Below are 20,558 nucleotides of genomic sequence, written 5' to 3'. Positions count from 1 at the left end.
TGAGCGTGACAATGACTCGCCCTGAAAGTCGCCTTTTAGAGTATGGAATTTTCGCGTTTATTTAAATTCTTTCGTGATTATTTATTTGGGGGGAGGGGGAGGGGGTGGAAGAGGAGGAGGGAGGGTAAAACCCTCTCCCCTCACCCCCCCCTCGTTAGATTATGTTAGTGTAAGCGTGTCAATGACAAGCTCTGAAATCGTCTTATAAAGTGGAATTTTCGCGTTTAATTAACGTTTTTCGTGATTATTTTTTGGGGGGAGGGGGAGGGGGAGGGAGGAGGATGTACCTCCCTCCCCCCTGTCACCCCCCACAAGAATCCACATTGATGTTCTCTCAGAACAAACGCTACTTGTTTTCATTTTGCCGCCCATTTTTGCGCATAACGCTACTTCAAGGAAGCGGCCAATCTTGACGGTTTTTATAGGGTGGGTACTGCTGGGGGGCCCCCCTCCCCCCACGAGGGGTTAGGCCGCCCTTAGAATGAAAAACTAATGCTCTGTTATTATAGGGGTAAACAATTTTACGATAATACCAACCTTCTTCGCGTTATTGGCGAGAAATCGCGGCGAAACGGTCATTTTCGCGGAAATTTGAGATATTTTGACATTTTAAGCCCCCCCATTTTGGGGGACCGCGGGTCCTGGTCAAAGTCACTTAACACTTTTCTAGACCAGAATTTCACGAGCTTTCAGAATGGTTATGTGGAGTTTTGCCCTAAAATCAAGCCTTTTCGGGTAAAAGTGGGAAAATTCGCGGAAAAGTCGGAATTCTGAGCAATTTTGGGGGGTTTAGGGGGGGCCTACTCCCCCCCACCACGATAAAATTCGCGTAGACAAGGAAAATCTTATTCTACTAGTTGAGAGCTTCAAGAAAATCACCATCTTCAAAATTCCCACGGGGGGGGGGGGGGGGGGGAGGGTTACCCCTTGCTGGCCCACGGTCTAATGAGAGTTACATACCAACAAGTGAAAGGTCTGGTTTTCTCGTTTATGAGGTTCTCTGCCAGATGATTATTTCCACTTTCTTTGAATTTCTTTAGGCATGAAGTGTTGAGCAAATAATATTGCATAAATAAATAAATGTAAGTAGAATAGAATAAATTTTAAAAATTCTCTTTTTCACGATTTCAACGGACGAAGTACAATTTTTCATACTGGAAGGACAGGTATTACACAGTCCTGAAAAAATTTTAACCTGCCGGTTTGTACTTTGTTTGTTTGTGTGTTTGTTTTTTTTCTTTTTTTTCAAATTCTCTAGGTCTTAGGCTCACAAACGAATCTTCCCTTAATGTTCCTGAGTTTGGACTTCGAATGCGCTAATGTATCACCTGAGTGTACCACGGCTCAGTTTGAATCTCGCGCCAGGATGATGATTGATGAAATCCGCTGCACGCAACGTTTCTTTGTTTTCAGTTTTTGGTTATGTTCTGGAGTCGTGTGTCGTGCGTGGACGCTTAGCATGTTCCTAATCGCAATTCAGCAAAAGTTTCATCATTTTGCCTCGATCATCCAATTCCCTTGAAAAATTCCACCTTTTTTAGTTTCTCATGTGCTGATTAGTGTCAATTATTATCTCTGTTCGTTCTAACATATCGGTCAAATGCGTCAGTAACGATGGTCTCGCCAAGTATGACGGACACCAACGAGAAGAAACCTCGTGCCAGACCACGGCCTCGGAAACCCAACATATCCTCAGCCAGGAGAAAACAAGACAATGGAAGGAACGTAGAGGTAGCCATGAGAACGTTCGAGGAGAACATCCGCGGAAAAAGTAGCAACACCGGTGAAAAAAATCCTATCATCGGTGAGATCCTTTACACTTTCCAAGACTCGACTGCTCCTGTTAGCGAGGATGCGAAAGATACTCTGAACGTTCTCAAAGAATTTGTGAATGTCTGCAAAGTCTCTGTCACAGCTCGACTTGTCACCGAAGATGATTACATCCCTGGCAACAATACGGTCCCGAAGAAAAGGGCCCAGAGGAAATTACCGCCCACAGTTCAAACTCCCAAAGCAACCTCAGCAGCAACCGAACCCCCTGGAACCGTGGAATCCAAACCCAAGGGCAGTGAATCTAGCTGTTCTCCAGTTGTAGCCTCTGTTGCTGTTGCCAAGTCGATAGATGTCAAAACTCCTGAATCTCAGAGCACCCAGAAGAAAGGCTCTGAGATAGATCGCATCTCTCATGAACCTGCAGATTCTCAGTTACAAGTATCTGAGCCACCTCCTTCCAACCCAACTCAATCTCAGGAAAGTAAACTCATAACGCCAAAACCGGACCCTCCTCAATCTAAGGACAGTAAGTTAGTAACTCATAAACCTGATCATTCTGAAGGAAGTGATCTTACAACTCAGTGTAAGCGTAAATCAAATGAGTTAAAAGTTTTTAAGAAAGCATCCCCCGTGAAAGTATCTCGGACTACAAATAAAATAGAATCTAGTCAGGACAAAAGTGAAATGAAATATAATTCAGTGACGCCTTCCGTTACCAAACAGATTTGTGAAGAAATCATCCCTGGTGGAGCCGACATATCGTTAGGTGATAAAGGAAGTGAAAAATCTCCGGAGGGCATTGAAGTGCTCGACCCGGGAGACTTTGATTTCCTCCGCGCACCCCCAAAGTGAGTTAAACTCCCAAATTTTTTCTCTTTTATCTAATATTTATGTGCTACTGCATTGTCACTGAAAGGGACATTGCTTCTCAAACGCTGTTTATTTTACTACTAACAATCGGTTCATTAACAACCATCATGGTGATGGCAAAGCTAGTTGAATTTTCACTCAACATACCTCACTAGTTTGAAGTATCTTCTTATATTTCCTGCTATGGCAAATTTTAATATGATTTCATCAGTAACACATCTTCAGCCCCTGCACTGAAGAGTGTATTCATCACATTTTTTAACTGTCATCCCACAAGTAGCAAAAATTTTCAGAAGTAACCTTAACAATATTCAGTCTAATTTAATCATATAGGTAATCCAGACATATCACTGCTCATAAAGGTGTTCAGTTGGTAACTATCAGAATCAGATAGGTAGGAGAAGTTGGCTCCTTTCTGAAACCGTTATCAGGTGAAAGTAAGTAACAAAAGCTGCATTTGGACCAATATCAAGTCATTCCTTAGAAACTAAAGATTACACTCATGTACTTAAAAATCAGTGTCTTGTAAATTCAAATAATCAAATGTCTTTAAAATTCATGAGTTCAGGAGAATTTGCATCACAAGCCTAAAGCCTGACATTGATGAAAAACATTTTGAAGGATTATTATTATATATTTTTTTTTGGTTTTATTCAACTTTGACAATCGAGTAGAAAACGCAGGTATCACACAGATCGAGGATGGGGGGGGGGGGGTGTGTAATAGCCATGAAATATGCTGAGCAGGCTCTTCTCAGAAGTATTTACTTCAAACATTTTCTTATTACCTATTAGTTTCTTCTCCAAACTTTGTGGGTTGTGCCCCCCCCCCCCCCAAAAAAAAAATCAAAATTAATTGACTATGATGAATGAAATTCTCACTATATTTGAAAATTGTAGATTGCTGTTATATTCACCTTGCCAACAGCTTAATCATCCCCTCTAAAACTGTCAATTTTATTTTGTTTCAGGAAGAAACGTATTTCGTACTATTCACAGCGTAAGCGAGAGTATGGAACAAAGTATGCTCTTCAATCTGGAGATACCATCAACAAAAAAGAGATGACAATGCATGATTTGATTTTTTACAATCCTAAAACTAATCCCATGTGAGTGAACAATTTTTAATAAAATTGAGGAGGTATGTTCCTCAAATACCTCATGATACATGAATGGTAAAACTGCAAAAATTTGGAAGTATCTTGGTTTTTGGAATTGCAGATTTCCTATTGTACTCCATTTTTCACATGGAAAACAATTAAATGTCATTTCCTGGAAACTCTCCTGGTACTTTTTCTCTATGTGAAGCATATTCTGTAAAATTTCAAGCCTTAATGTTCCTTCAGTCTCTTTTAAAAATTACAATAGGAGTGGAAATTTTGAAACACAAAAACCAAAAGACATATTTTTGAAGTTTCACCGTCAACTTACTAACCTCTAGGTTTCTGGGTCCTCTTAAAATCTATTGAGAGCCTGCAGTATCATATCAGGAAAACTTTTAAAATGTGGTATTTTCCTGATGGGGTAAGAAAGTAAGTTTTTACAAGGATAGAATTTTTTTTATTAACATAAGGGTTAGATTGACGGACTGGGCCGAATTCACACAGGTGTAACCTACCTTAGATGGAGGAAAAATATATAATAATGAAAATTAAATTAACATGAGGCAATGGGCCTGTTGCAAACTTTTGCTAGAGCAAGAATAAGAGTTGTTCCTTATAGATAATATCTCAAAAATCACAATGAGTGCATTGACAAACTCTGAAATGCACTCCTAATTTCACAATCTGCTAAAGAAATGTTTCGTTTTTTTAAGCTTCCTGCTTCAAAAAGAATACTACGGCACAGGTGAACATTTCGTTAGAGGAGTCGTTCCATTCAATCCCTGCTCAGCATGGCCAATGCTTCCGCTTCCAAGTTTAGGATAGCACGAGATCAATCAAGGCAGATATCTATCAATGCGAGAAAAATGTGAATCTAAACTTGCCGATTGTCATCAGGTGGTTAGAATCATCGTCCCGTCACATGTGTTTTGGCGGATTGGCGTCGGCTATGTTGAATATTGCGTAGTATTCTTGTGAGTAGGGGTTGGATGGAATGACTCCTCTAATGAAATGTTCACCTGTGCTGTGGTATTGTTTTTGAAGCAGGAAGCTCGAAAAAACGCAAATTTCATTTGAAAATTGTGAAGTAAGGAGTGCATTTCACACTTTGCCGATACGCTCAATGTGATTTTTGAAACATTTTCTATGAGTAACAACTCTTATTCTTGCTCTAGCAAAAGTTTGCAACAGGCTCATTGGTACAGACATACAACAAAATTTAGTGCATTTTGTGGTTTGCTGAAATTAAGATTGTCAAGCAGCCCAGATTGCATATATGTAGCACTAGAAAATGTGTTGAATCAGCAACAGCAACCAGGGTGAAAAGATGTGAGGCATGCATAAAGCTGTTATTGGTACTGAGTTCTGTATGCATATGAGGTATCAGCTTTCACGGGAAGCCACACTTTTAACCTTCAAGCTGGTTCTCATTGCCATCTTTATGTATAATTCAAGTTAAAAGCATGGATTTTACTTGATCTAAAGCCAAAATTATAGTTTTATGTATTTGTATTACAATCCCACTGTAGGTTAAGTACCTCAAAGTAGCAGACACTTTTAGTCTTTGCAACCAGCTGGTTGTTCATAATGGGAAATTTGTTGGTCCTTGTAAAAGTTGCGTTAAATCATCCATAAACTTGTGTTGGCTCAGCTTCCCTGAAAGAGTGGAAAACGGCATTTTTACAGGAAGTTCCTCCCTTTACCCTTGAGTTGCTTGATTTTGTCTCAACCTTGCTTCTACTTTTTCATTCTATCAAAATAATTAACTTTTTTCAAGCTCCCAGCTTTTTTTATATTTTTCACTGCCCCTCCTTTCATAGTACATCTGAATTCCACATTTCTTGTTATCTTAACGTAAGAAAGGATTTATTAATTTGAAACAATTTTTAAAATTTGTTGTGCTCAGGTCTAACAGTCAAGTGCCAGTGAAGAAAAATTCTAGTCAAACTAACATCAAACAAGAAACAAATGAGTAAGTGACGTCGTGCTTTTTTCTGACTTTTTCTTATAGTCTTAGTGTTAATTTAAAAATCATTGCCAGCATAGATTCAGTGAGCAATGAAATAAATTGGACAATGTGTGATCAACAGGTTTGTTAGCAACCACGTTTCTTACATGTACGGTACATACTAGGCAAGGCAATTGAAACAAAAGTAAGTTCTTTTGACATAGACCACCCAAAATCGACAGAACGCTCTGTCGTGTTGGTTTTTTTTTTTTTTTTTTTCATCTTGGCAGAAAGTTTGATACAGAGTTCCAAGTCTGCAATATTCGATTTCAATTAGTTTGCTTTTCTGCCTGAGCCAAACTGCCGGCCAAGACTGAAGCAAAACCATTGCAAATCAATGTCTTGTTGATTTAGGTGCTTGAATAGCTGGAGAACATACCTTTGTTTCCATTACCTTGCCTGTTTGGTAGATAGTAAAAATAAAACCAACCCCTTTTTTAAGTATTTTTAGTGGGTGGAAAAGGTACGCTACTCATAAGTTGTCGACCTTTTACACCTATTTATATCAAGACGGGCCAGTTTCATTTGTTGAAAAGATGTATTTTGAAACAGCAACTGAAAATTGAAAGATGTCTTGCATTTTAGAAAAAGGTGTGCTGATTCCATCTCTAATGATCACACATCATCAACTTCTTATCATAAATGATGTTCTCCCTCAAAAAATATGTTCCGCATCAGCAGTTCATAGTGAGAAGTTACTTTTTAGGAAAGAGCTTGATGCAAAAACGGCTTTTTTCGCCCCCCCTCTGGAAGTTCTTCAGAATTTGTCTATTGATTACTCATACTTGAGCGCCTCTTTTCCCAAATTTTCAGACCCCCAAAAAATTTTGAGGGGGAGCTAGGGGGGGTGGAAGTCAAAACCTGTGAACCTCGATATCTCTTGAACAAAGAAAGATATTGAGGTCCGGTTTGGACGAAAAATCGTCTAAAATTGCATACTTTAAGATTCTGAAGGTCGAAATCCCGATATCACATTTTTAAGTTAACATATGTGCTTTTTTCCAGTTTTTAGGTCTAGAAAATTTCTTTTAAACGAAAAATTTACAAAGATCTCAATTTTTTATTTGAACCAAAACCAGTTTTTTAAATTGTTCGTCTTTTTCCGCATCCAACGAGTGGTCCATAAAGCTGGGGAACCAAACGGTTCCGGAGTTATGATCGATTGAAGTTTCCGCTCAACGCGCGCCGACCGATTTTCGCACGCAAAAAAGTCGGATTTGACTGTTATTAGATCAGATTGAATGTTCAAACTGAGCAAAATGCTTTATTAGGGACTCTTGAGGGTCGCTGAGTTCAAAAATTACAGATACTTTCAAATAATTTACGTTTTTAAAATTACAGCTCCGCAGCGCTATTTTAGAGGCCCACTGAGCGCTGACCGGCCGCTCAGTGGTCCTGTCCGAAGCTGCAATTTTAAAAACGTGAATTTTTTGGAAGTATCGGTAATTTCTGAACTCAGCGACCCTCAAGAGTCCCTAATAAAGCATTTTGCTCAGTTTGAACATTCAATCTGATCTAATAACAGTCAAATCCGACTTTTTTGCGCGCGAAAATCGGTCGGCGCGCGTTGAGCGGAAACTTCAATCGATCATAACTCCGGAACCGTTTGGTTCCCCAGCTTTATGGACCACTCGTTGGATGCGGAAAAAGACGAACAATTTATAAAACTGGTTTTGGTTCAAATAAAAAATTGAGATCTTTGTAAATTTTTCGTTTAAAAGAAATTTTCTAGACCTAAAAACTGGAAAAAAGCACATATGTTAACTTAAAAATGTGATATCGGGATTTCGACCTTTAGAATCTTAAAGTATGCAATTTTAGACGATTTTTCGTCCAAACCGGACCTCAATATCTTTCTTTGTTCAAGAGATATCGAGGTTCACAGGTTTTGACTTCCACCCCCCCTAGCTCCCCCCCAAAATTTTTTGGGGGTCTGAAAATTTGGGAAAAGAAGCGCTCAAGTATGAGTAATCAATAGACAAATTCTGAAGAACTTCCAGAGGGGGGGCGAAAAAAGCCGTTTTTGCATCAAGCTCTTTGTAGGCGTGATAGGAATAGAGTGTTAGCCACCAATTATATCAGTTATAAAATGATCAGTTTTTCAATGCAATTAGTTTTGCCAAAGTACTTAGCATTGAGGTTTCAAAGTATTAGGGTCATTTCCTGGCAATGGAGGGGCTTGGAGGACAAGTGGGATACCGACAGTTTTTGCAATTTCGAGAGATAAATGTTTTAAGTTCAACATTACATGGAGCCTTATGGCTGAAAAAAAGTTCAAACTCTCTTTTTGATGCTTTAATAAGACTTCAGTCAAGAATTGTTTGCTCGTCATTATAGTTTAAGATTAGTTTTAGTTGAAATTATGAATATCTCAATTTTTTCAAAAACTACTCTTATGAGCCTTGTCGTCCGAGTTCCTCAATTCAACCAATAAATTTTCATGACCACCCTAAATTTTGATGATACTTGGTAGGCATTGTGAACCATATAATGGTAGAATCGAAACCTTACAACTTTCTCTGACCAATAGAACTGCAGTTATGGGGGCTCGAAGATGGTAAAACTTGGGTTCTAAGTAAGCTACAGGGCTCAACTTTGGCTTGATTTGAAGCTTTTTATCTCCTTTATCAAAAAGATTGATGAATGTTGTCATTTTTTTAAGAAAGGGCTACCTAGTACCCATCCCGCCTAATTAAAATGTTTGGGGGGGGGGGGCTGTAGCAAAAGAGGCCCCCTTCAATTTTCGTAAAATTTATGAATGTCGTTAATTAACATTGTTACGTATGCTTTCCAGTCTTGTAGCTAGTCGCCTTGAAGAAGAAGCTATTGATGATGTAGATGAAGCAGACTCTGAAATGCCCGTCCCACAATTGAAGCTGAGTGCTGATGGGAAAATTATTCTTGATCCCAAAAGTCTGGTGTGTTTCAATTGACTATTATCTCAGTATCCACTCACTAATTTACCACTCATCATTTAGGCAAATATTCTATCTTGGATCCCATGGTCCTAAATGTTCTACATTCCAGGTCATTTATGTGTAAACTGCTTCTTTCATACTTGAAAATTGAGCAATGATAAGGAATTGTTTGCAGGGTCTTAGTTTAGTTACCCTAAGGTGTGTATGAAAACAAAAATTTTTAAAAATCATTTCTAAAGGGAGAAAAAGCTAATCAAAACCTGACAGTTGGGTTGATGTAGCACGACGATACCTGAAGCTGGGTTCAGTCAATCAGCAAACACAGTTTCTCCCACCTGGCTACATTATCAGAGCTGGCCGAAATTATCATTTCACGTAGGACATATTTTTGGCATTTTCAAAATGGGTTTTCTTTTGGTTTAAAAAATTTTCTGGAAGCTCAATTCACTCTGTATTTTCAAAAAATGAATTTAAAAAAGTAGATGGCATCAACCCATTGAGTGATTGATGAATGAAAATTCCTTTTAAATTGTGCAGTAACTTCAATTTTATAATATTTCCATGCTTCTTTCTCACAGGTTGTTCAAACTTCAGCTGAAAAGAGTCTGAAAGCCTTGGAAAATTCATCTGTCATCGAGGAAGATGGAACAATCATAAACCGTTTTAGTAAGGCGAAAAAGAAGTACCACTTCTGGACACCTTTAGGTAGACGCATTTCATTATTCTGTTTTCTTTGTCTCTTTTCCCAAGGCTCTCTTACCAGGCTGCCTTTTATTATGAGATAAAATTCTACAACGCAGCCTGTGAACACAGAACAGTGTAAAAACAAAACAAACAAACGGGAAGCAAGGCCAGAAACATCAGTCAAAAACCAGTGTCGCTCTAATTGGTGATCCAGCCATTATCAAGCGGTAAAATGATGAAAAATAAAACAGCTGAAAAACCACGTTTTTGGTGTGGTGTTGGGCGAGGGAAAAAAGAGAGAAAAAAATAATCCTGTGTAGCTTTACACTAAAAATGTAGCTTTTGCAAATTCTTCATTTTTTTTATTTTTATCATTTTAATGTCTGATAATGGCTGGGTCATCAGCCAAAAATTCTCAGGTTTTTAATTAATGTTTTTAGCCTTGTTTCCTTTTTCCTTTCTTTAGCATTTGTTTTGTTTTTACACCCCTCCTTTTATTTATATGAATAAAATTGTCAGGGGTTTTATTGTGATGCCTATTTTTGGAATTGCATTGGACCAATTCCAGTACCGCTTAATTCGGGTAAAACCTCTTGACGTCCCAACAAAATTTTCAAACTTCCAAATTTTCTCATCCGCTGATGCTTGAGACACTCGTGAAGTCCCTTTTACTTTCAATTTCAAGTTGGACGCTGCAACGCCTATTTCAGGCGATCTATCAGGCCATTAGCATTTCTTGTATAAACTCCTTAACAAGTAGTTTGTCAAATGATTCTTTACTTACGTTTAAAGCATGAATCGTTAATTATGATTAGCGGTTAACCCTCTTCTTTACTACTTCACAGAAACTTTGCGATTCTACCGTGCATTGAACACAATCGGAACAGATTTTTCTCTCATGCAGTCAATATTTCCGGAGAGGACCCGCCATGATCTGAAGAGGAAATTCAAAAAAGAAGAGAGAACCAACAGGGAGCTGCTAGACAAGGCATTATCTGCATCAGCAGAATTTGATGTTGACATGCTTGAGCAAGACATTAGTAAGTGCTGAAATTATTATTATACATTCAATTCGATCTCTTATTACATAAACAATCTTGTCTAAATGTTGCCTTGAAAAATTGAATGATTGAGGATGAAAATACACCAACTAGGTTTTTTCTTTTCTTTTTTGTTCCATATCTAATTTTTAAGGTTTAGTTAAGATTGCTCGCAGGCATCCTCCTAAAAAATGACACATCGATTTCAACTTGGACCTTCAAAGTGTCTTCAAGTACTTGTCCTTTGGCAACAAAGAGCTTTTTCTTATATTATCTTAATCTTAATCTCTTCACTTCCTGTGCAGTTTTTTGTGTCTCCTGAATAGTTTAATTTTTCCACTTGGTGTGATTTCATTCTCACTTTTTTCAAATTCAATTAAGATTTAATGATCTCTCATATTAGAATATTTATTAAATCGGCTACATAGCCAATATTTCCTGTATGATAGAACTCTTTCTCCCTCCTGAGGCATTGGAAAGATAAATATCTTGCATATTTTTTCATGGCTCCCCCACTCTTTCTGATTAAAAAATCAACATTTATCTTTAAAGGTTTTGAGAATATTACAAGTACATATTCTGTTCTAATTGGGGCTGGAGAAAGAATAGATTTGTTGTACACAAGAGATATTGATAAAAAAAAAAAAAAGGGGAATTTTTCAAGGGTAAAGTCACAATAACTATATCAGAAAAATCTGAAATTTCCTCTTTAACCCAAAATTTGCATAGAGTTTGCAAATGTCCTGCGTCTGCGAACACTTTTGATTTGTTGTAGGTAACTGCTTTTACCCAAAAAGAAGTTTCCGATAACCTAATCTAAATATACAAACAAATTTTGCAAACACTTCTCAATCTGTCTCAAACGTGATTTGTGTTGTTCCAAAGCATTTGTTTTCTTCTTTATTTTAAAAAAAAAAAACAGCAAAAACCATTGCTTTTGAACACCTATAAACTAGAGTACCCGTATAGCGAGAGTATAAATAGATGTGAAACTCCGAAAATCCATCAGGCCTTCACCGATGTCTCCGCGAATAAAGATAGGGCCCAGAAATACAGCCAACCTATGATTTTCAATTATCCAGAGCACTTTACTAATACAATTCTTTCGAACCATCGTTTATAAAGCACGTATTTGACTTAGTTTTTGCATAAATTTACTCAATTTTGCGGAAGAATGCTCATTTATGTACATTCTTAGCCATCTTAGTTGGAATTGGAATCTGCAGACTGGCAGTGAATTTTTGTGCACTAGAAGTTGGTTAGAAGGGTGGCTGCACTTTTGGGCCCTTGGCCCTCCATGAAGCGATCTGTCTATACTCTCGCTATATAGATACTCTACTATAAATATGCAAGTAACAGGTAAAAAACAGTTTGCATATTTAGGTCAGGTGATCTTACTTCTCTCTCTGAGTAAACCTGCCAACGACAACAGAAAAAGTGTCTGTGGACTCGAGAAATTTGATAATGTAGGATTCAGACTATCTGAATCAAGTGTTGAGGAGTGAATTTCAGACTTTTTTGACATGGTCATTGTGATTTTTGAGTAGTTTTACTTCTGTAAAGTCTCTGTAAGTCATAATTACTTTGCATGTACGTATTTTTATACTAAAGGGTTTGTAAGTATTTTGTGCTTTAATCTTGCAATTAAGACAATGTTTACTCCAGAATTTTTTTACCTTGGTAATTTTTAATGTGTGGGGTTTTGTACTACTACTAGAAATCACGTACTTGTCCCAGAAGATACATGAAATTTCCAATTTCAGTGGAAGATAGTCCCCTCAGTTTCTTATTGATAGATGATTCCAATTTTTTTCTTTTTCTTACCTGTCTAGAAAGGGACACAGAAAGAGCAGAAATGCAGAGAAAGGCCAAAGAAGAAGAAGCAAGGAAAAAGAAGGAAGAGAAAGAGGCCAAGAAACTGGAAAAGTTGGAAAAGAAATCAAACCCGAAAACAAAAACTTACAAATCGAAACGAAGTAAGTTTTTCCTATTTTATATATCATTTACTCCTGCTGATCACGGAGTATCTTAATGGCAACCAATTATTTCATTGACTTTTTAATAATTTTGGCTAAAACATCCAGAAATCAGTAACTTTCAACCGTTTGATATAGTCCTCATTCTCTGAGGTTAAAGCGTTTAAACTATTTCCTAGGGAAGAGGAAAAATTTTAGTTTCAATGCTGTTATATCATTGATTAATCGCTGTTTAAATCTCAAAAATTGAGAAATGAGCTTAAAATTTAGAGAATTTTGCGTCAATCCTTTTCCCTGAAGCAAATGATGAATAATTGATTAATGACACTCCTTTCATTCCAAAAATCGTTACCATTAATGCTATTGTCACTGCACTGGATTAGCGAAGCCAAATTTTGTATCCTCTTGGAGTGAAGATGAGTCCAAAAAAAAAATAACTTTTACTGCTCTAGTAACCCAATTTAACAAAGTTCAGCTTGTCAGAGAGCTAATAGTATGACCAATTAGATGCTCTCTGTGGGTTCTGTTTCTTCATTTATATTAATTTTAAATCCTTCTTGATATCTTCAAATACAATTTTTGTTTTTTTCTTCCAGTTCGTAACTTGTTGCCCTCGGATACGGGTAAATATGCAAGGAGAAGTAAACCTATATTAGCTTCTGTCCGAGAGAAAAAACCGAGGAAAGCCAAAATTCCAAAAAAATCTTGGTTGAAGGAGGAGCCAAGTGACACCAGCGAAGAAGAGGTCCCAGATTTTGACAATCTTTATCCCAGCGATGATGACCTAATATCTCACATAGATCATACATACTCGTCCAATCATCGCAAACGTCTCAAGATAGATGACAGCGATGAGGAATATGAGTGTAAGCCCAGGTTTAAGGATAGATCAAGGACAAAATTAGGAGAAAATGAGGCAGAGAGCAGTAGCACTCTTTCAATTTCATGCCAAAATGAATCGATAGATAAAAACAGTGTAATTGAAGAAAGTCCTAGTCCTTTAGGTTCATCTAAAAATGAATCTGCAGCTGTAAGTATCGAAAATCAAACCGCAGGTGAGACCACAAGCAGTGTTCAAGTTGTAAGTGAGGATAATTTAGTTTATAAATTTGTTAGTGGTCCTAATCGGAGTGAGATTGAATCAACTAGTAAAAGCGCACCTTTGTATGGTAACAAACTCATAGGAATCAATCATGAAAGTGAAAGTGAGACTGATACTAGAAATGAAGAAAAAGAAAATGAGAACTCAAACGTGAATGACACTGTCATTGTGAATGAGTATATCATCATAAGCGATCTTAGCGGAAATCCGACCAAATCAACATCATAGCCCTGAAAATACCTAGTTTGGAGATAGATTTTTTTGCAAGCGGAACTCATTGAACAAGAAGCACGCCATAAACAGCATAATTTCAAACCTTTTCCATGAGCCTTTTCAGTGGAATTTGCAACTGCCAAGATCATCACTGTAAGTGTCTCTGTTATTCCCAGATTTTTGGTTTTGTTACATTACAGCAATTGACAAATCAAATTTCTGTACGTTTAAGTTGCTTACCTCTTTCAAAAGTTTAAGACATTTTGATGTAATGCCGTATGATTTGTGTACTTTTTTTAAAAAAGAAAACAATTTTAATATCCTCACAGATACTTTAATACAGATAGCCATGTTCTACTATCATTTTTTTAATACTCGTTTACTTTCTTTCTATTTCAATTTATCTAATTAAAATTGTGTAGACTATTTGGAAGACTTGCACATCTCCCCACAAATATAATTTTGAAATCTAATCGTTTGTTTTAAAGTATTTTATCGAAAAATTGTTCAAGCATGGCGTATTTTATCTGTACGTTGATTGTTGTTTTTAAACTTATTTATTTATTTATTTATTTACTCAGTGAAAAGAACTTTATTTGTTTTGGAATTTTACTTACAAAGCAGCTTGTTTTTTTACCTTAAGGATGGTAACTTTCTTTGTTTCTTTTATTATGCTGAAGAATATGTCGAGGGCCAAAGTGCAAAACTACGTATCTCCATTGCAATGTTTCAAAATTTTGGTTCCTATTTTATTTTTTTTTGAAGAAAAACAAGCCTACTTTAAAGCTTGTAATTACTAAAAAGTACTCTACTAATAGAAAAGAAAAATCAGAGATTTTTTCAAGAAATTATGTTGATTAGTTTTGGAAAGAAAAAATAAAGTATTACAGGAAGTCTACTACGTCACAAACTGAGGTACGCAGTTTCGCACTTTAGCCATCGATATGGACTAAATTTTGCAATGAGGAACTGCATACTAATTCTTGCTCACCCTAAAATATCTGCCTGTATAAGGAAACTATAAGTATGTGAGTTGTTTCTAAAAGGAGCCAGAACTAGTACATAGTTCGAAATTTTCTTCTTTACTCATTTGCCGGGAAATTTTCCTTTAACAAGGCAGTATCGGCCATTTGACCATCATCAGGTGCGAACTTTAACATTGTGTAGTAAAGGTATAGATATAGAACAGAATTAATTGTTCCCTATCGCAAAATGTAGTACATATGTATGAACGTCATGTGTCACAAACAACTGCACTGTCAAGTTTTTGCAGCAGAATTTGAGGCATTTAGACAGTCTTAACGTTGAACTTTCATAAGTTTCAGCCCTCATCTTCATTTATGTTACCTACTTTCAGAATGGCATTCTTTGTATTTTTTTTAAGGTGTCACATCACCGAATTTGTATTATTGCTGTTTGATTAAATCAATTTTGTAAATGACTGTTTCCTTTATTTTTGAGAAGTATGTAATTTACCTGAATATATTATTATATTTATTCTAATTTTATTAGTGATTTCATTATTATTTTTGAATCATATCGGTAGAAGTATCAATTGTAAATATCAAAAGAAAAAAATTAACACCCGTGACACCTTTTATTTTTATTTTTAAAGTTTCTTGCATGGAATAACAATGTGCATTGTACGTATGTAACTTTTAAAATAAAATATGAAAGGTATAAGGCCATACATTTTCTTCTTTTGATATTTAATATTATTTGTTCGCCTGAATTATTTTTGTGCAATATCGACGATGAAATGAGAGGAACTTGGACTTGTAAATAGTGAAACTGCAGAAATGGATATCACCGTTTGAGACATTGCGGAATACCTGTCATATTTTATTTTCTACATGGAAAACTACTGAACGTCTTTCCTTAAAAATCTCCCCAACTTTTCTGTTGTGTGAAGAATATTCTACAAAAATTTCAAACCATAGTGTTTCTTTGGTTTCCTCTTAAAAAATAAAACAGAACCAACAAGTTACACATTCTTGCAGTTTCACAACCGATAAAATCTCAGTGGCTTCATACAAATTTCCTTTTTTCATTAATTTTTTTTTTTTTTTTACAAATTTCCTATGATGTATCAATTGAATCGTGTCATGCAAAACCTGCTGATGGTCATTCTTCCAGTCTTAAATTTTTTGGCTTGATAATACTTTTTAGAGTTAGGTGGAACCACAAAAGTGGGGTCAATACGCGTTTTAAGGTTATCTTAAAATCATATTTCTATTCTTAGAAAGATTATCTTCTTTTTTTTTTTTTTTTTTTGTCTGTCTGAGAAAATCAATACAAACTCTTGAAAACGTCGGCAGATTCTCCTCTGGAAGTATGTAGAGAATGAAGATTCTATGACTATGCCTAGATCCAAATCCAAGAAATACTCTGCCATGCAGAGGAAGAACGCCTTTTGAACATTTGAGACTTGCCAAATATTCCCGGGTTTAAAGCATGTATTTTTTAGGAGTTATACGCCTTTTTTTCCTTGACAATTACAGACACTTCGGTACAAATTACGAACAAAATTCTCTGAAATATCGGAAACAAAATCTTTAATTTTCCTGAAAATTCGACATTTATCGATGGGGATTTACTAACGTCTGAAGGTTTATACAGCGTTCTTCCTTAACATGACAGTCAGTATTACAGCAAGCCGTAATAAGAATGAACCAAAGTGAATTTCATGTTCCTAATTTCCTACTTTTTTTATTTTTGTTGATCTCTTCCCATGTTTTATTTTCTCAAACTAGAACCGACCAGTTTAGTGTCATGAAACTCCTTTTGAAATGCCCACAGTATAAAAAAAAAAAATCCACGCCACCTCAAAACTGAAGGTTACGTGTTTTTCCTTTGATATTAATCGAATGAGAAAGTCAGGTAGATTCTAGATCAAGCCGTTCATATGTTAATAGTGTGTTAAAGTGGAAAAAAACGTATCTGGGTCGCAATGGTTCAACATTTTTACCTCTTTTTCATTCGTTATATTTTATGTATTTATTCCTTTATTTTTTACGTATTAATTCATCTGTTTATTTATTTTTTTTTTCATTTCAATGCTTTCCTATCGTATCAAAATACTCTAATGAAAAAGGAAAAATGTCTCACTGACAAAATTAGTGAAATTTTTATTAGACTGGGTACTGTGCCCGATCACTGATCTCATTGATTTCCAGTCATGAGCTACTTAAAATAAAAAGGCCCTCAGTCAATGTGTACAGTTAGCATCTATACCTGTTTCTCTCTACATAGTTTTCAAGTTCCTCTTTGACCGCAGCACTGAGAAATATTCTTTGAAGAATGGAAATGACATCCCCAAAAAGTGGATATAGTGAGCACAGGGGAGAATTCCGCTGTCCGCGGCGCACTATGGTTCAGAACTCAAAAATAGGAAGAAATAAGTCGGTTAATGACTGAATAATCACGAGGGTTTCGTTATTGCTGTTTTTTGAGTCGCTGATTTAAAATTCGATGTCAAATTACCAAGGTTTTAACACCCTTAAATGTGGGCTTTTGGCACGGCACGCTGCGTTGCGGCGTGCTGCGGCTGCCAGCTCGAAGCGCGCATTGGCGCCTACAAACCTACAGGGATACTTCAAGCATTGCGCAATGTGCCGCGGCGGCGCGCTCCCGGCATCGCCAATCTCACCTCAGCTCATCATTGTCAGCTTGTAACGAGCCTTGGTGGCTGTGCGGATAAGATGCTCGACTGCGAAACACGCTATTCCGAGTTTGATGCCCGATGGTCCTAAAACTTTCTTACCTAAGACTAAATGAACTCTGAATCATGATTCTTGGTCCAAACAAGTCCCAAAACTTTTTTTTTTTTTTTTTTTTTTTTTTGGCCAAATAAACGACGTATACTGTCATATCGGTTCACTGAACTAGCGACTTCTGTTAAATGGGCAACTTCGTGTTTAATTAATTTTTTTTAATTTCCGACCTTTAAAATTACATTAGAGGAAGTGTAATAATGAAAGGCGGGTCGTGCTGCCATGCGCGCTGCGGACGGCGAAATTCTCCCTAGGTCGGCAGTTGGAGTTGAGGCTACTCATTTTGAAATTCGCGGCTGTGAGCCAATAAACTGTGATTGGTTGTAGGAAAACTATGATCTTTGGAAGTGACTGTGACGTAGGTAGAAAAGTAAATTCTCCGCCTCCGCTTGCCACCCAATCACCACCTTCCTCTGTATTTTCTCTGTGCTTGCAGTGCAGCTGAGCTTGAGCTTTTCACCATGGTGCAGTAGGAAAGCTCAATGATGTATCCTGTTTTTCGTTTTTATTCAACTAATTCCCCCCAATTTTTGCCCCACTATTGTGTTCTATCGTGTTAGTACTTCATTTAGTATTTATGTACAGTTTACGACGTGTTCGAAGTTTCTGCACACAGTATTTCGGTGTTTCTCTTCTGTTTGATGACTCAGTTTTCAGGTTATGAGCTGTAAGTAGTTTTTCTTGATGACGATGTCCCAAATTTAGTTTATTCTACACTCTTCGAGTGTTATCTCCTCTTTTATATACCTTTTTTGGTACATTCATCCGCTCAGAAAATCGAAACTCACATTTCAATGATTACAATATCTTTTCTTTCCGAAATAAACCACTTCTGGCGTTGGTGTTTGTGTGGGTGGTGGGAGGGTTTGTGTAACACAGTTGACAGCTATTATCTCTCTGATCAATGATGCATATCAAGACTTCTGTACTCCCTTTATGACAGCCTTCAAAGTTTTTATTCTTTCATAGGTCTCCCTTTATTCATGCTCTTATTTTCTTTGCCTAATCTCTGGGTTTGAACTTTGAGATGGAGGATGTTGCACTGTTAGACACCCGCCCTGTCTGGTGCTCAAATACAGCGACCGCAAAATTAGAACATTTGATCTGACGGAAAGAATATATCGTTAACCTGTGAACCGTACATGCTGCAGCAGGTAGCCTCTTTTTTCTGTCATTCATTAGTCGAATTTATGTGGTCACATTTGTATTTTATCCTCTGTTGATGAAAGCAGTTTCAGTTTAAGGACTGTCGGACTCTCAGTCTAGAATAATCTTTCATTTTGTTGTCAATCCAAGGGCTTTTCTTTTATTGATCGGTGGTACTGTCGATCACCTAAGTGCTCTTCTAAACTGATCGGTCGGCTCTGACGGCATGACTATTGCGATTGATCGGCAGATGTATTTGGTACCACCGATTACTGATGGGAGGTAGCGGTCATTTCTCCGGTACATGTTCCATTGGTGGATCAGCTAATCTATAGCTTCCATCTTTATGCTGTAAACTGATCGAACCTCTTAATGATTTTTTTTTGTAGGTCAGGAATTAGTTTTTGTTTACAATGGTATCCATTGGAAGGAGAAGCGCTCTTAAACTCCTGAAGGGCTTTTTTTTATTAGTGGAAAGCAATTGATCGGGATCTTTGCGGCCTCAACCCACCTCAAGAGAGCGGTCCAAGAGCTCCACAGGAACGCGCCAGTGGAACAGGATAGATAAGCGATGCGTTCCGTAGCGATCCTCTGCGCTTCGGATGAAAAAACGCCCTTGACTAATCGAAGGATTGACAGTCAAAATGGCAGCCGATGGAATTCCATCGGTACCTTCGCCGATCATTAAAAGAAAGGCCTTAATTTGGAATATTACAGACCGTTAATAGTTGGATATCACTTTCTTGGTTCAGTTACCCTATTAAAGCAAGGAGGTATTTTGTTGTCGGCAGACAGGAGAGGAATGCTGTCTTGCCTCTGATTCCCAGATGAAGGGTCAAGTTCAATTGCAGTCCACTAATTTCTCTGGGTTCGCTCCAGTCATGTTCCAATTTAGACCTCCATATCTTTGTCTGAGGAGCTAAACCATTTCATTTTGATTCCAACTCCTATCAGATGAACTCCCACTGTCGCACTTTCTCGTTTTAAAATCCTGATTGATAAATAATTCAGGTTTTATTTACTTGTTGCAGGTTGGAATGACAGTCTGATTTCAATTTGAAGAAGAAAGAGTCATTGAAAATGCAGAGAATTATAAGTTATTCTATTTCTTTGCTCCTATTTGTACCAAATCTTCTAACTAATGCCGCTCAAACAAATGAACAGGTCCGGCAACAACGACTTGTAAATTTTGACTCAATAGATATTAGTGCTGAAGATTCTTTTCTGCTTCAAAATCAAGAGACATCAGTCTCCTCTGTCCAAAGGCTATGGGGTATACCAGATGTTTCCACTCATGCAGGCAGATTATTCCATCTTTCAGTGCCTCCTGATGCATTTTCTGGGACTGTTGGCCACTATGAGGTAAGTACTCAATTTTTTCAATACTTAAGAAAGGATTTTTGAATTATAATTGGACGTAATGGGCCCGTTGCAAACTTTTGCTGGAGCAAAATTAAGAGTTGTTACTCATAGAAAATGTTTCAAAAATCACGATGAGCGCATTGGCAAAGTCTGAAATGCACTCCATACTTCACAATATGCGCAAGAAATTTGCGTTTTTTCGAGCTTCCCGCTTCCATAACGATACCACAGCATAGGTGAACATTTTCTTAGAGGAGTCATTCCGTCCAATCCCTGCTCACAAGGATACTATGCAAAATTTAACGTAGCCGACGCCAATCTGCCAAAACACATGTGACGGGACGATGATTCTAACCACCTGATAACAATCGGCGTGTTAACATTCACATTTTTCTCGCATTGATAGATATCCACCTTGATTGACCTCGTTTTCTCCTCAATTTGCATGTGGAAATGTCGGCCATGTTGAGCAGGGATTGAATGGAACAACTCCTCCAACGAAATCACCTGTGCTGTAGTATCCTTTTTGAAGCGGGAATCTTATAAAAACGCAAATTTTTTCACAGATTGTGAAGTTAGGAGTGCATTTCA

The 20,558-nt window shown here is 37.2% G+C and overlaps 2 protein-coding genes across 4 annotated transcripts in view; both read left to right on the top strand.

The window, feature by feature from the left end:
* The first annotated feature begins 1,410 nt into the window (after positions 1-1,410).
* Positions 1,411-15,194, top strand: Bdp1 (transcription factor TFIIIB component B'' homolog Bdp1). Its single transcript, XM_019061933.2, has 8 exons — positions 1,411-2,621; positions 3,614-3,751; positions 5,652-5,717; positions 8,548-8,671; positions 9,250-9,376; positions 10,201-10,395; positions 12,228-12,371; positions 12,968-15,194. The coding sequence occupies exons 1-8, from the start codon at positions 1,615-1,617 to the stop codon at positions 13,699-13,701; spliced, it is 2,535 nt and encodes an 844-aa protein (XP_018917478.2). The 5' UTR covers positions 1,411-1,614; the 3' UTR covers positions 13,702-15,194.
* Positions 15,195-17,875: 2,681 nt separating this feature from the next.
* Positions 17,876-20,558, top strand: part of Dg (Dystroglycan) — a 31,674-nt gene continuing 28,991 nt past the window's right edge. For 2 of the 3 annotated variants that reach the window (XM_019061629.2, XM_019061618.2), the window contains exons 1-2: positions 17,876-18,126; positions 19,637-19,967. In XM_019061629.2, the coding sequence (XP_018917174.2) occupies positions 19,686-19,967 (282 nt within the window). In that variant the 5' untranslated portion in view covers positions 17,876-18,126; positions 19,637-19,685. Of the gene's footprint in view, positions 18,127-18,350; positions 18,614-19,636; positions 19,968-20,558 lie in introns of those variants that run through there. The other variant, XM_072301572.1, reaches the window with a different exon arrangement.

Source organism: Bemisia tabaci, chromosome 6 (genome assembly GCF_918797505.1).
Source record: "Bemisia tabaci chromosome 6, PGI_BMITA_v3".
NCBI classification, from domain to species: domain Eukaryota; kingdom Metazoa; phylum Arthropoda; class Insecta; order Hemiptera; family Aleyrodidae; genus Bemisia; species Bemisia tabaci.
This window is presented reverse-complemented; position numbering and strand designations above follow the sequence as displayed.

Coding starts and splice junctions, on each gene's coding strand:
- Bdp1 (XM_019061933.2), top strand. CDS start 1,615: ATGGTCTCGCCAAGTATGACGGACACCAACGAGAAGAAACCTCGTGCC. Junction 8,672..9,249: donor TTCTTGATCCCAAAAGTCTG/GTGTGTTTCAAT, acceptor TCTTTCTCACAG/GTTGTTCAAACTTCAGCTGA. Junction 10,396..12,227: donor CATGCTTGAGCAAGACATTA/GTAAGTGCTGAA, acceptor TTACCTGTCTAG/AAAGGGACACAGAAAGAGCA.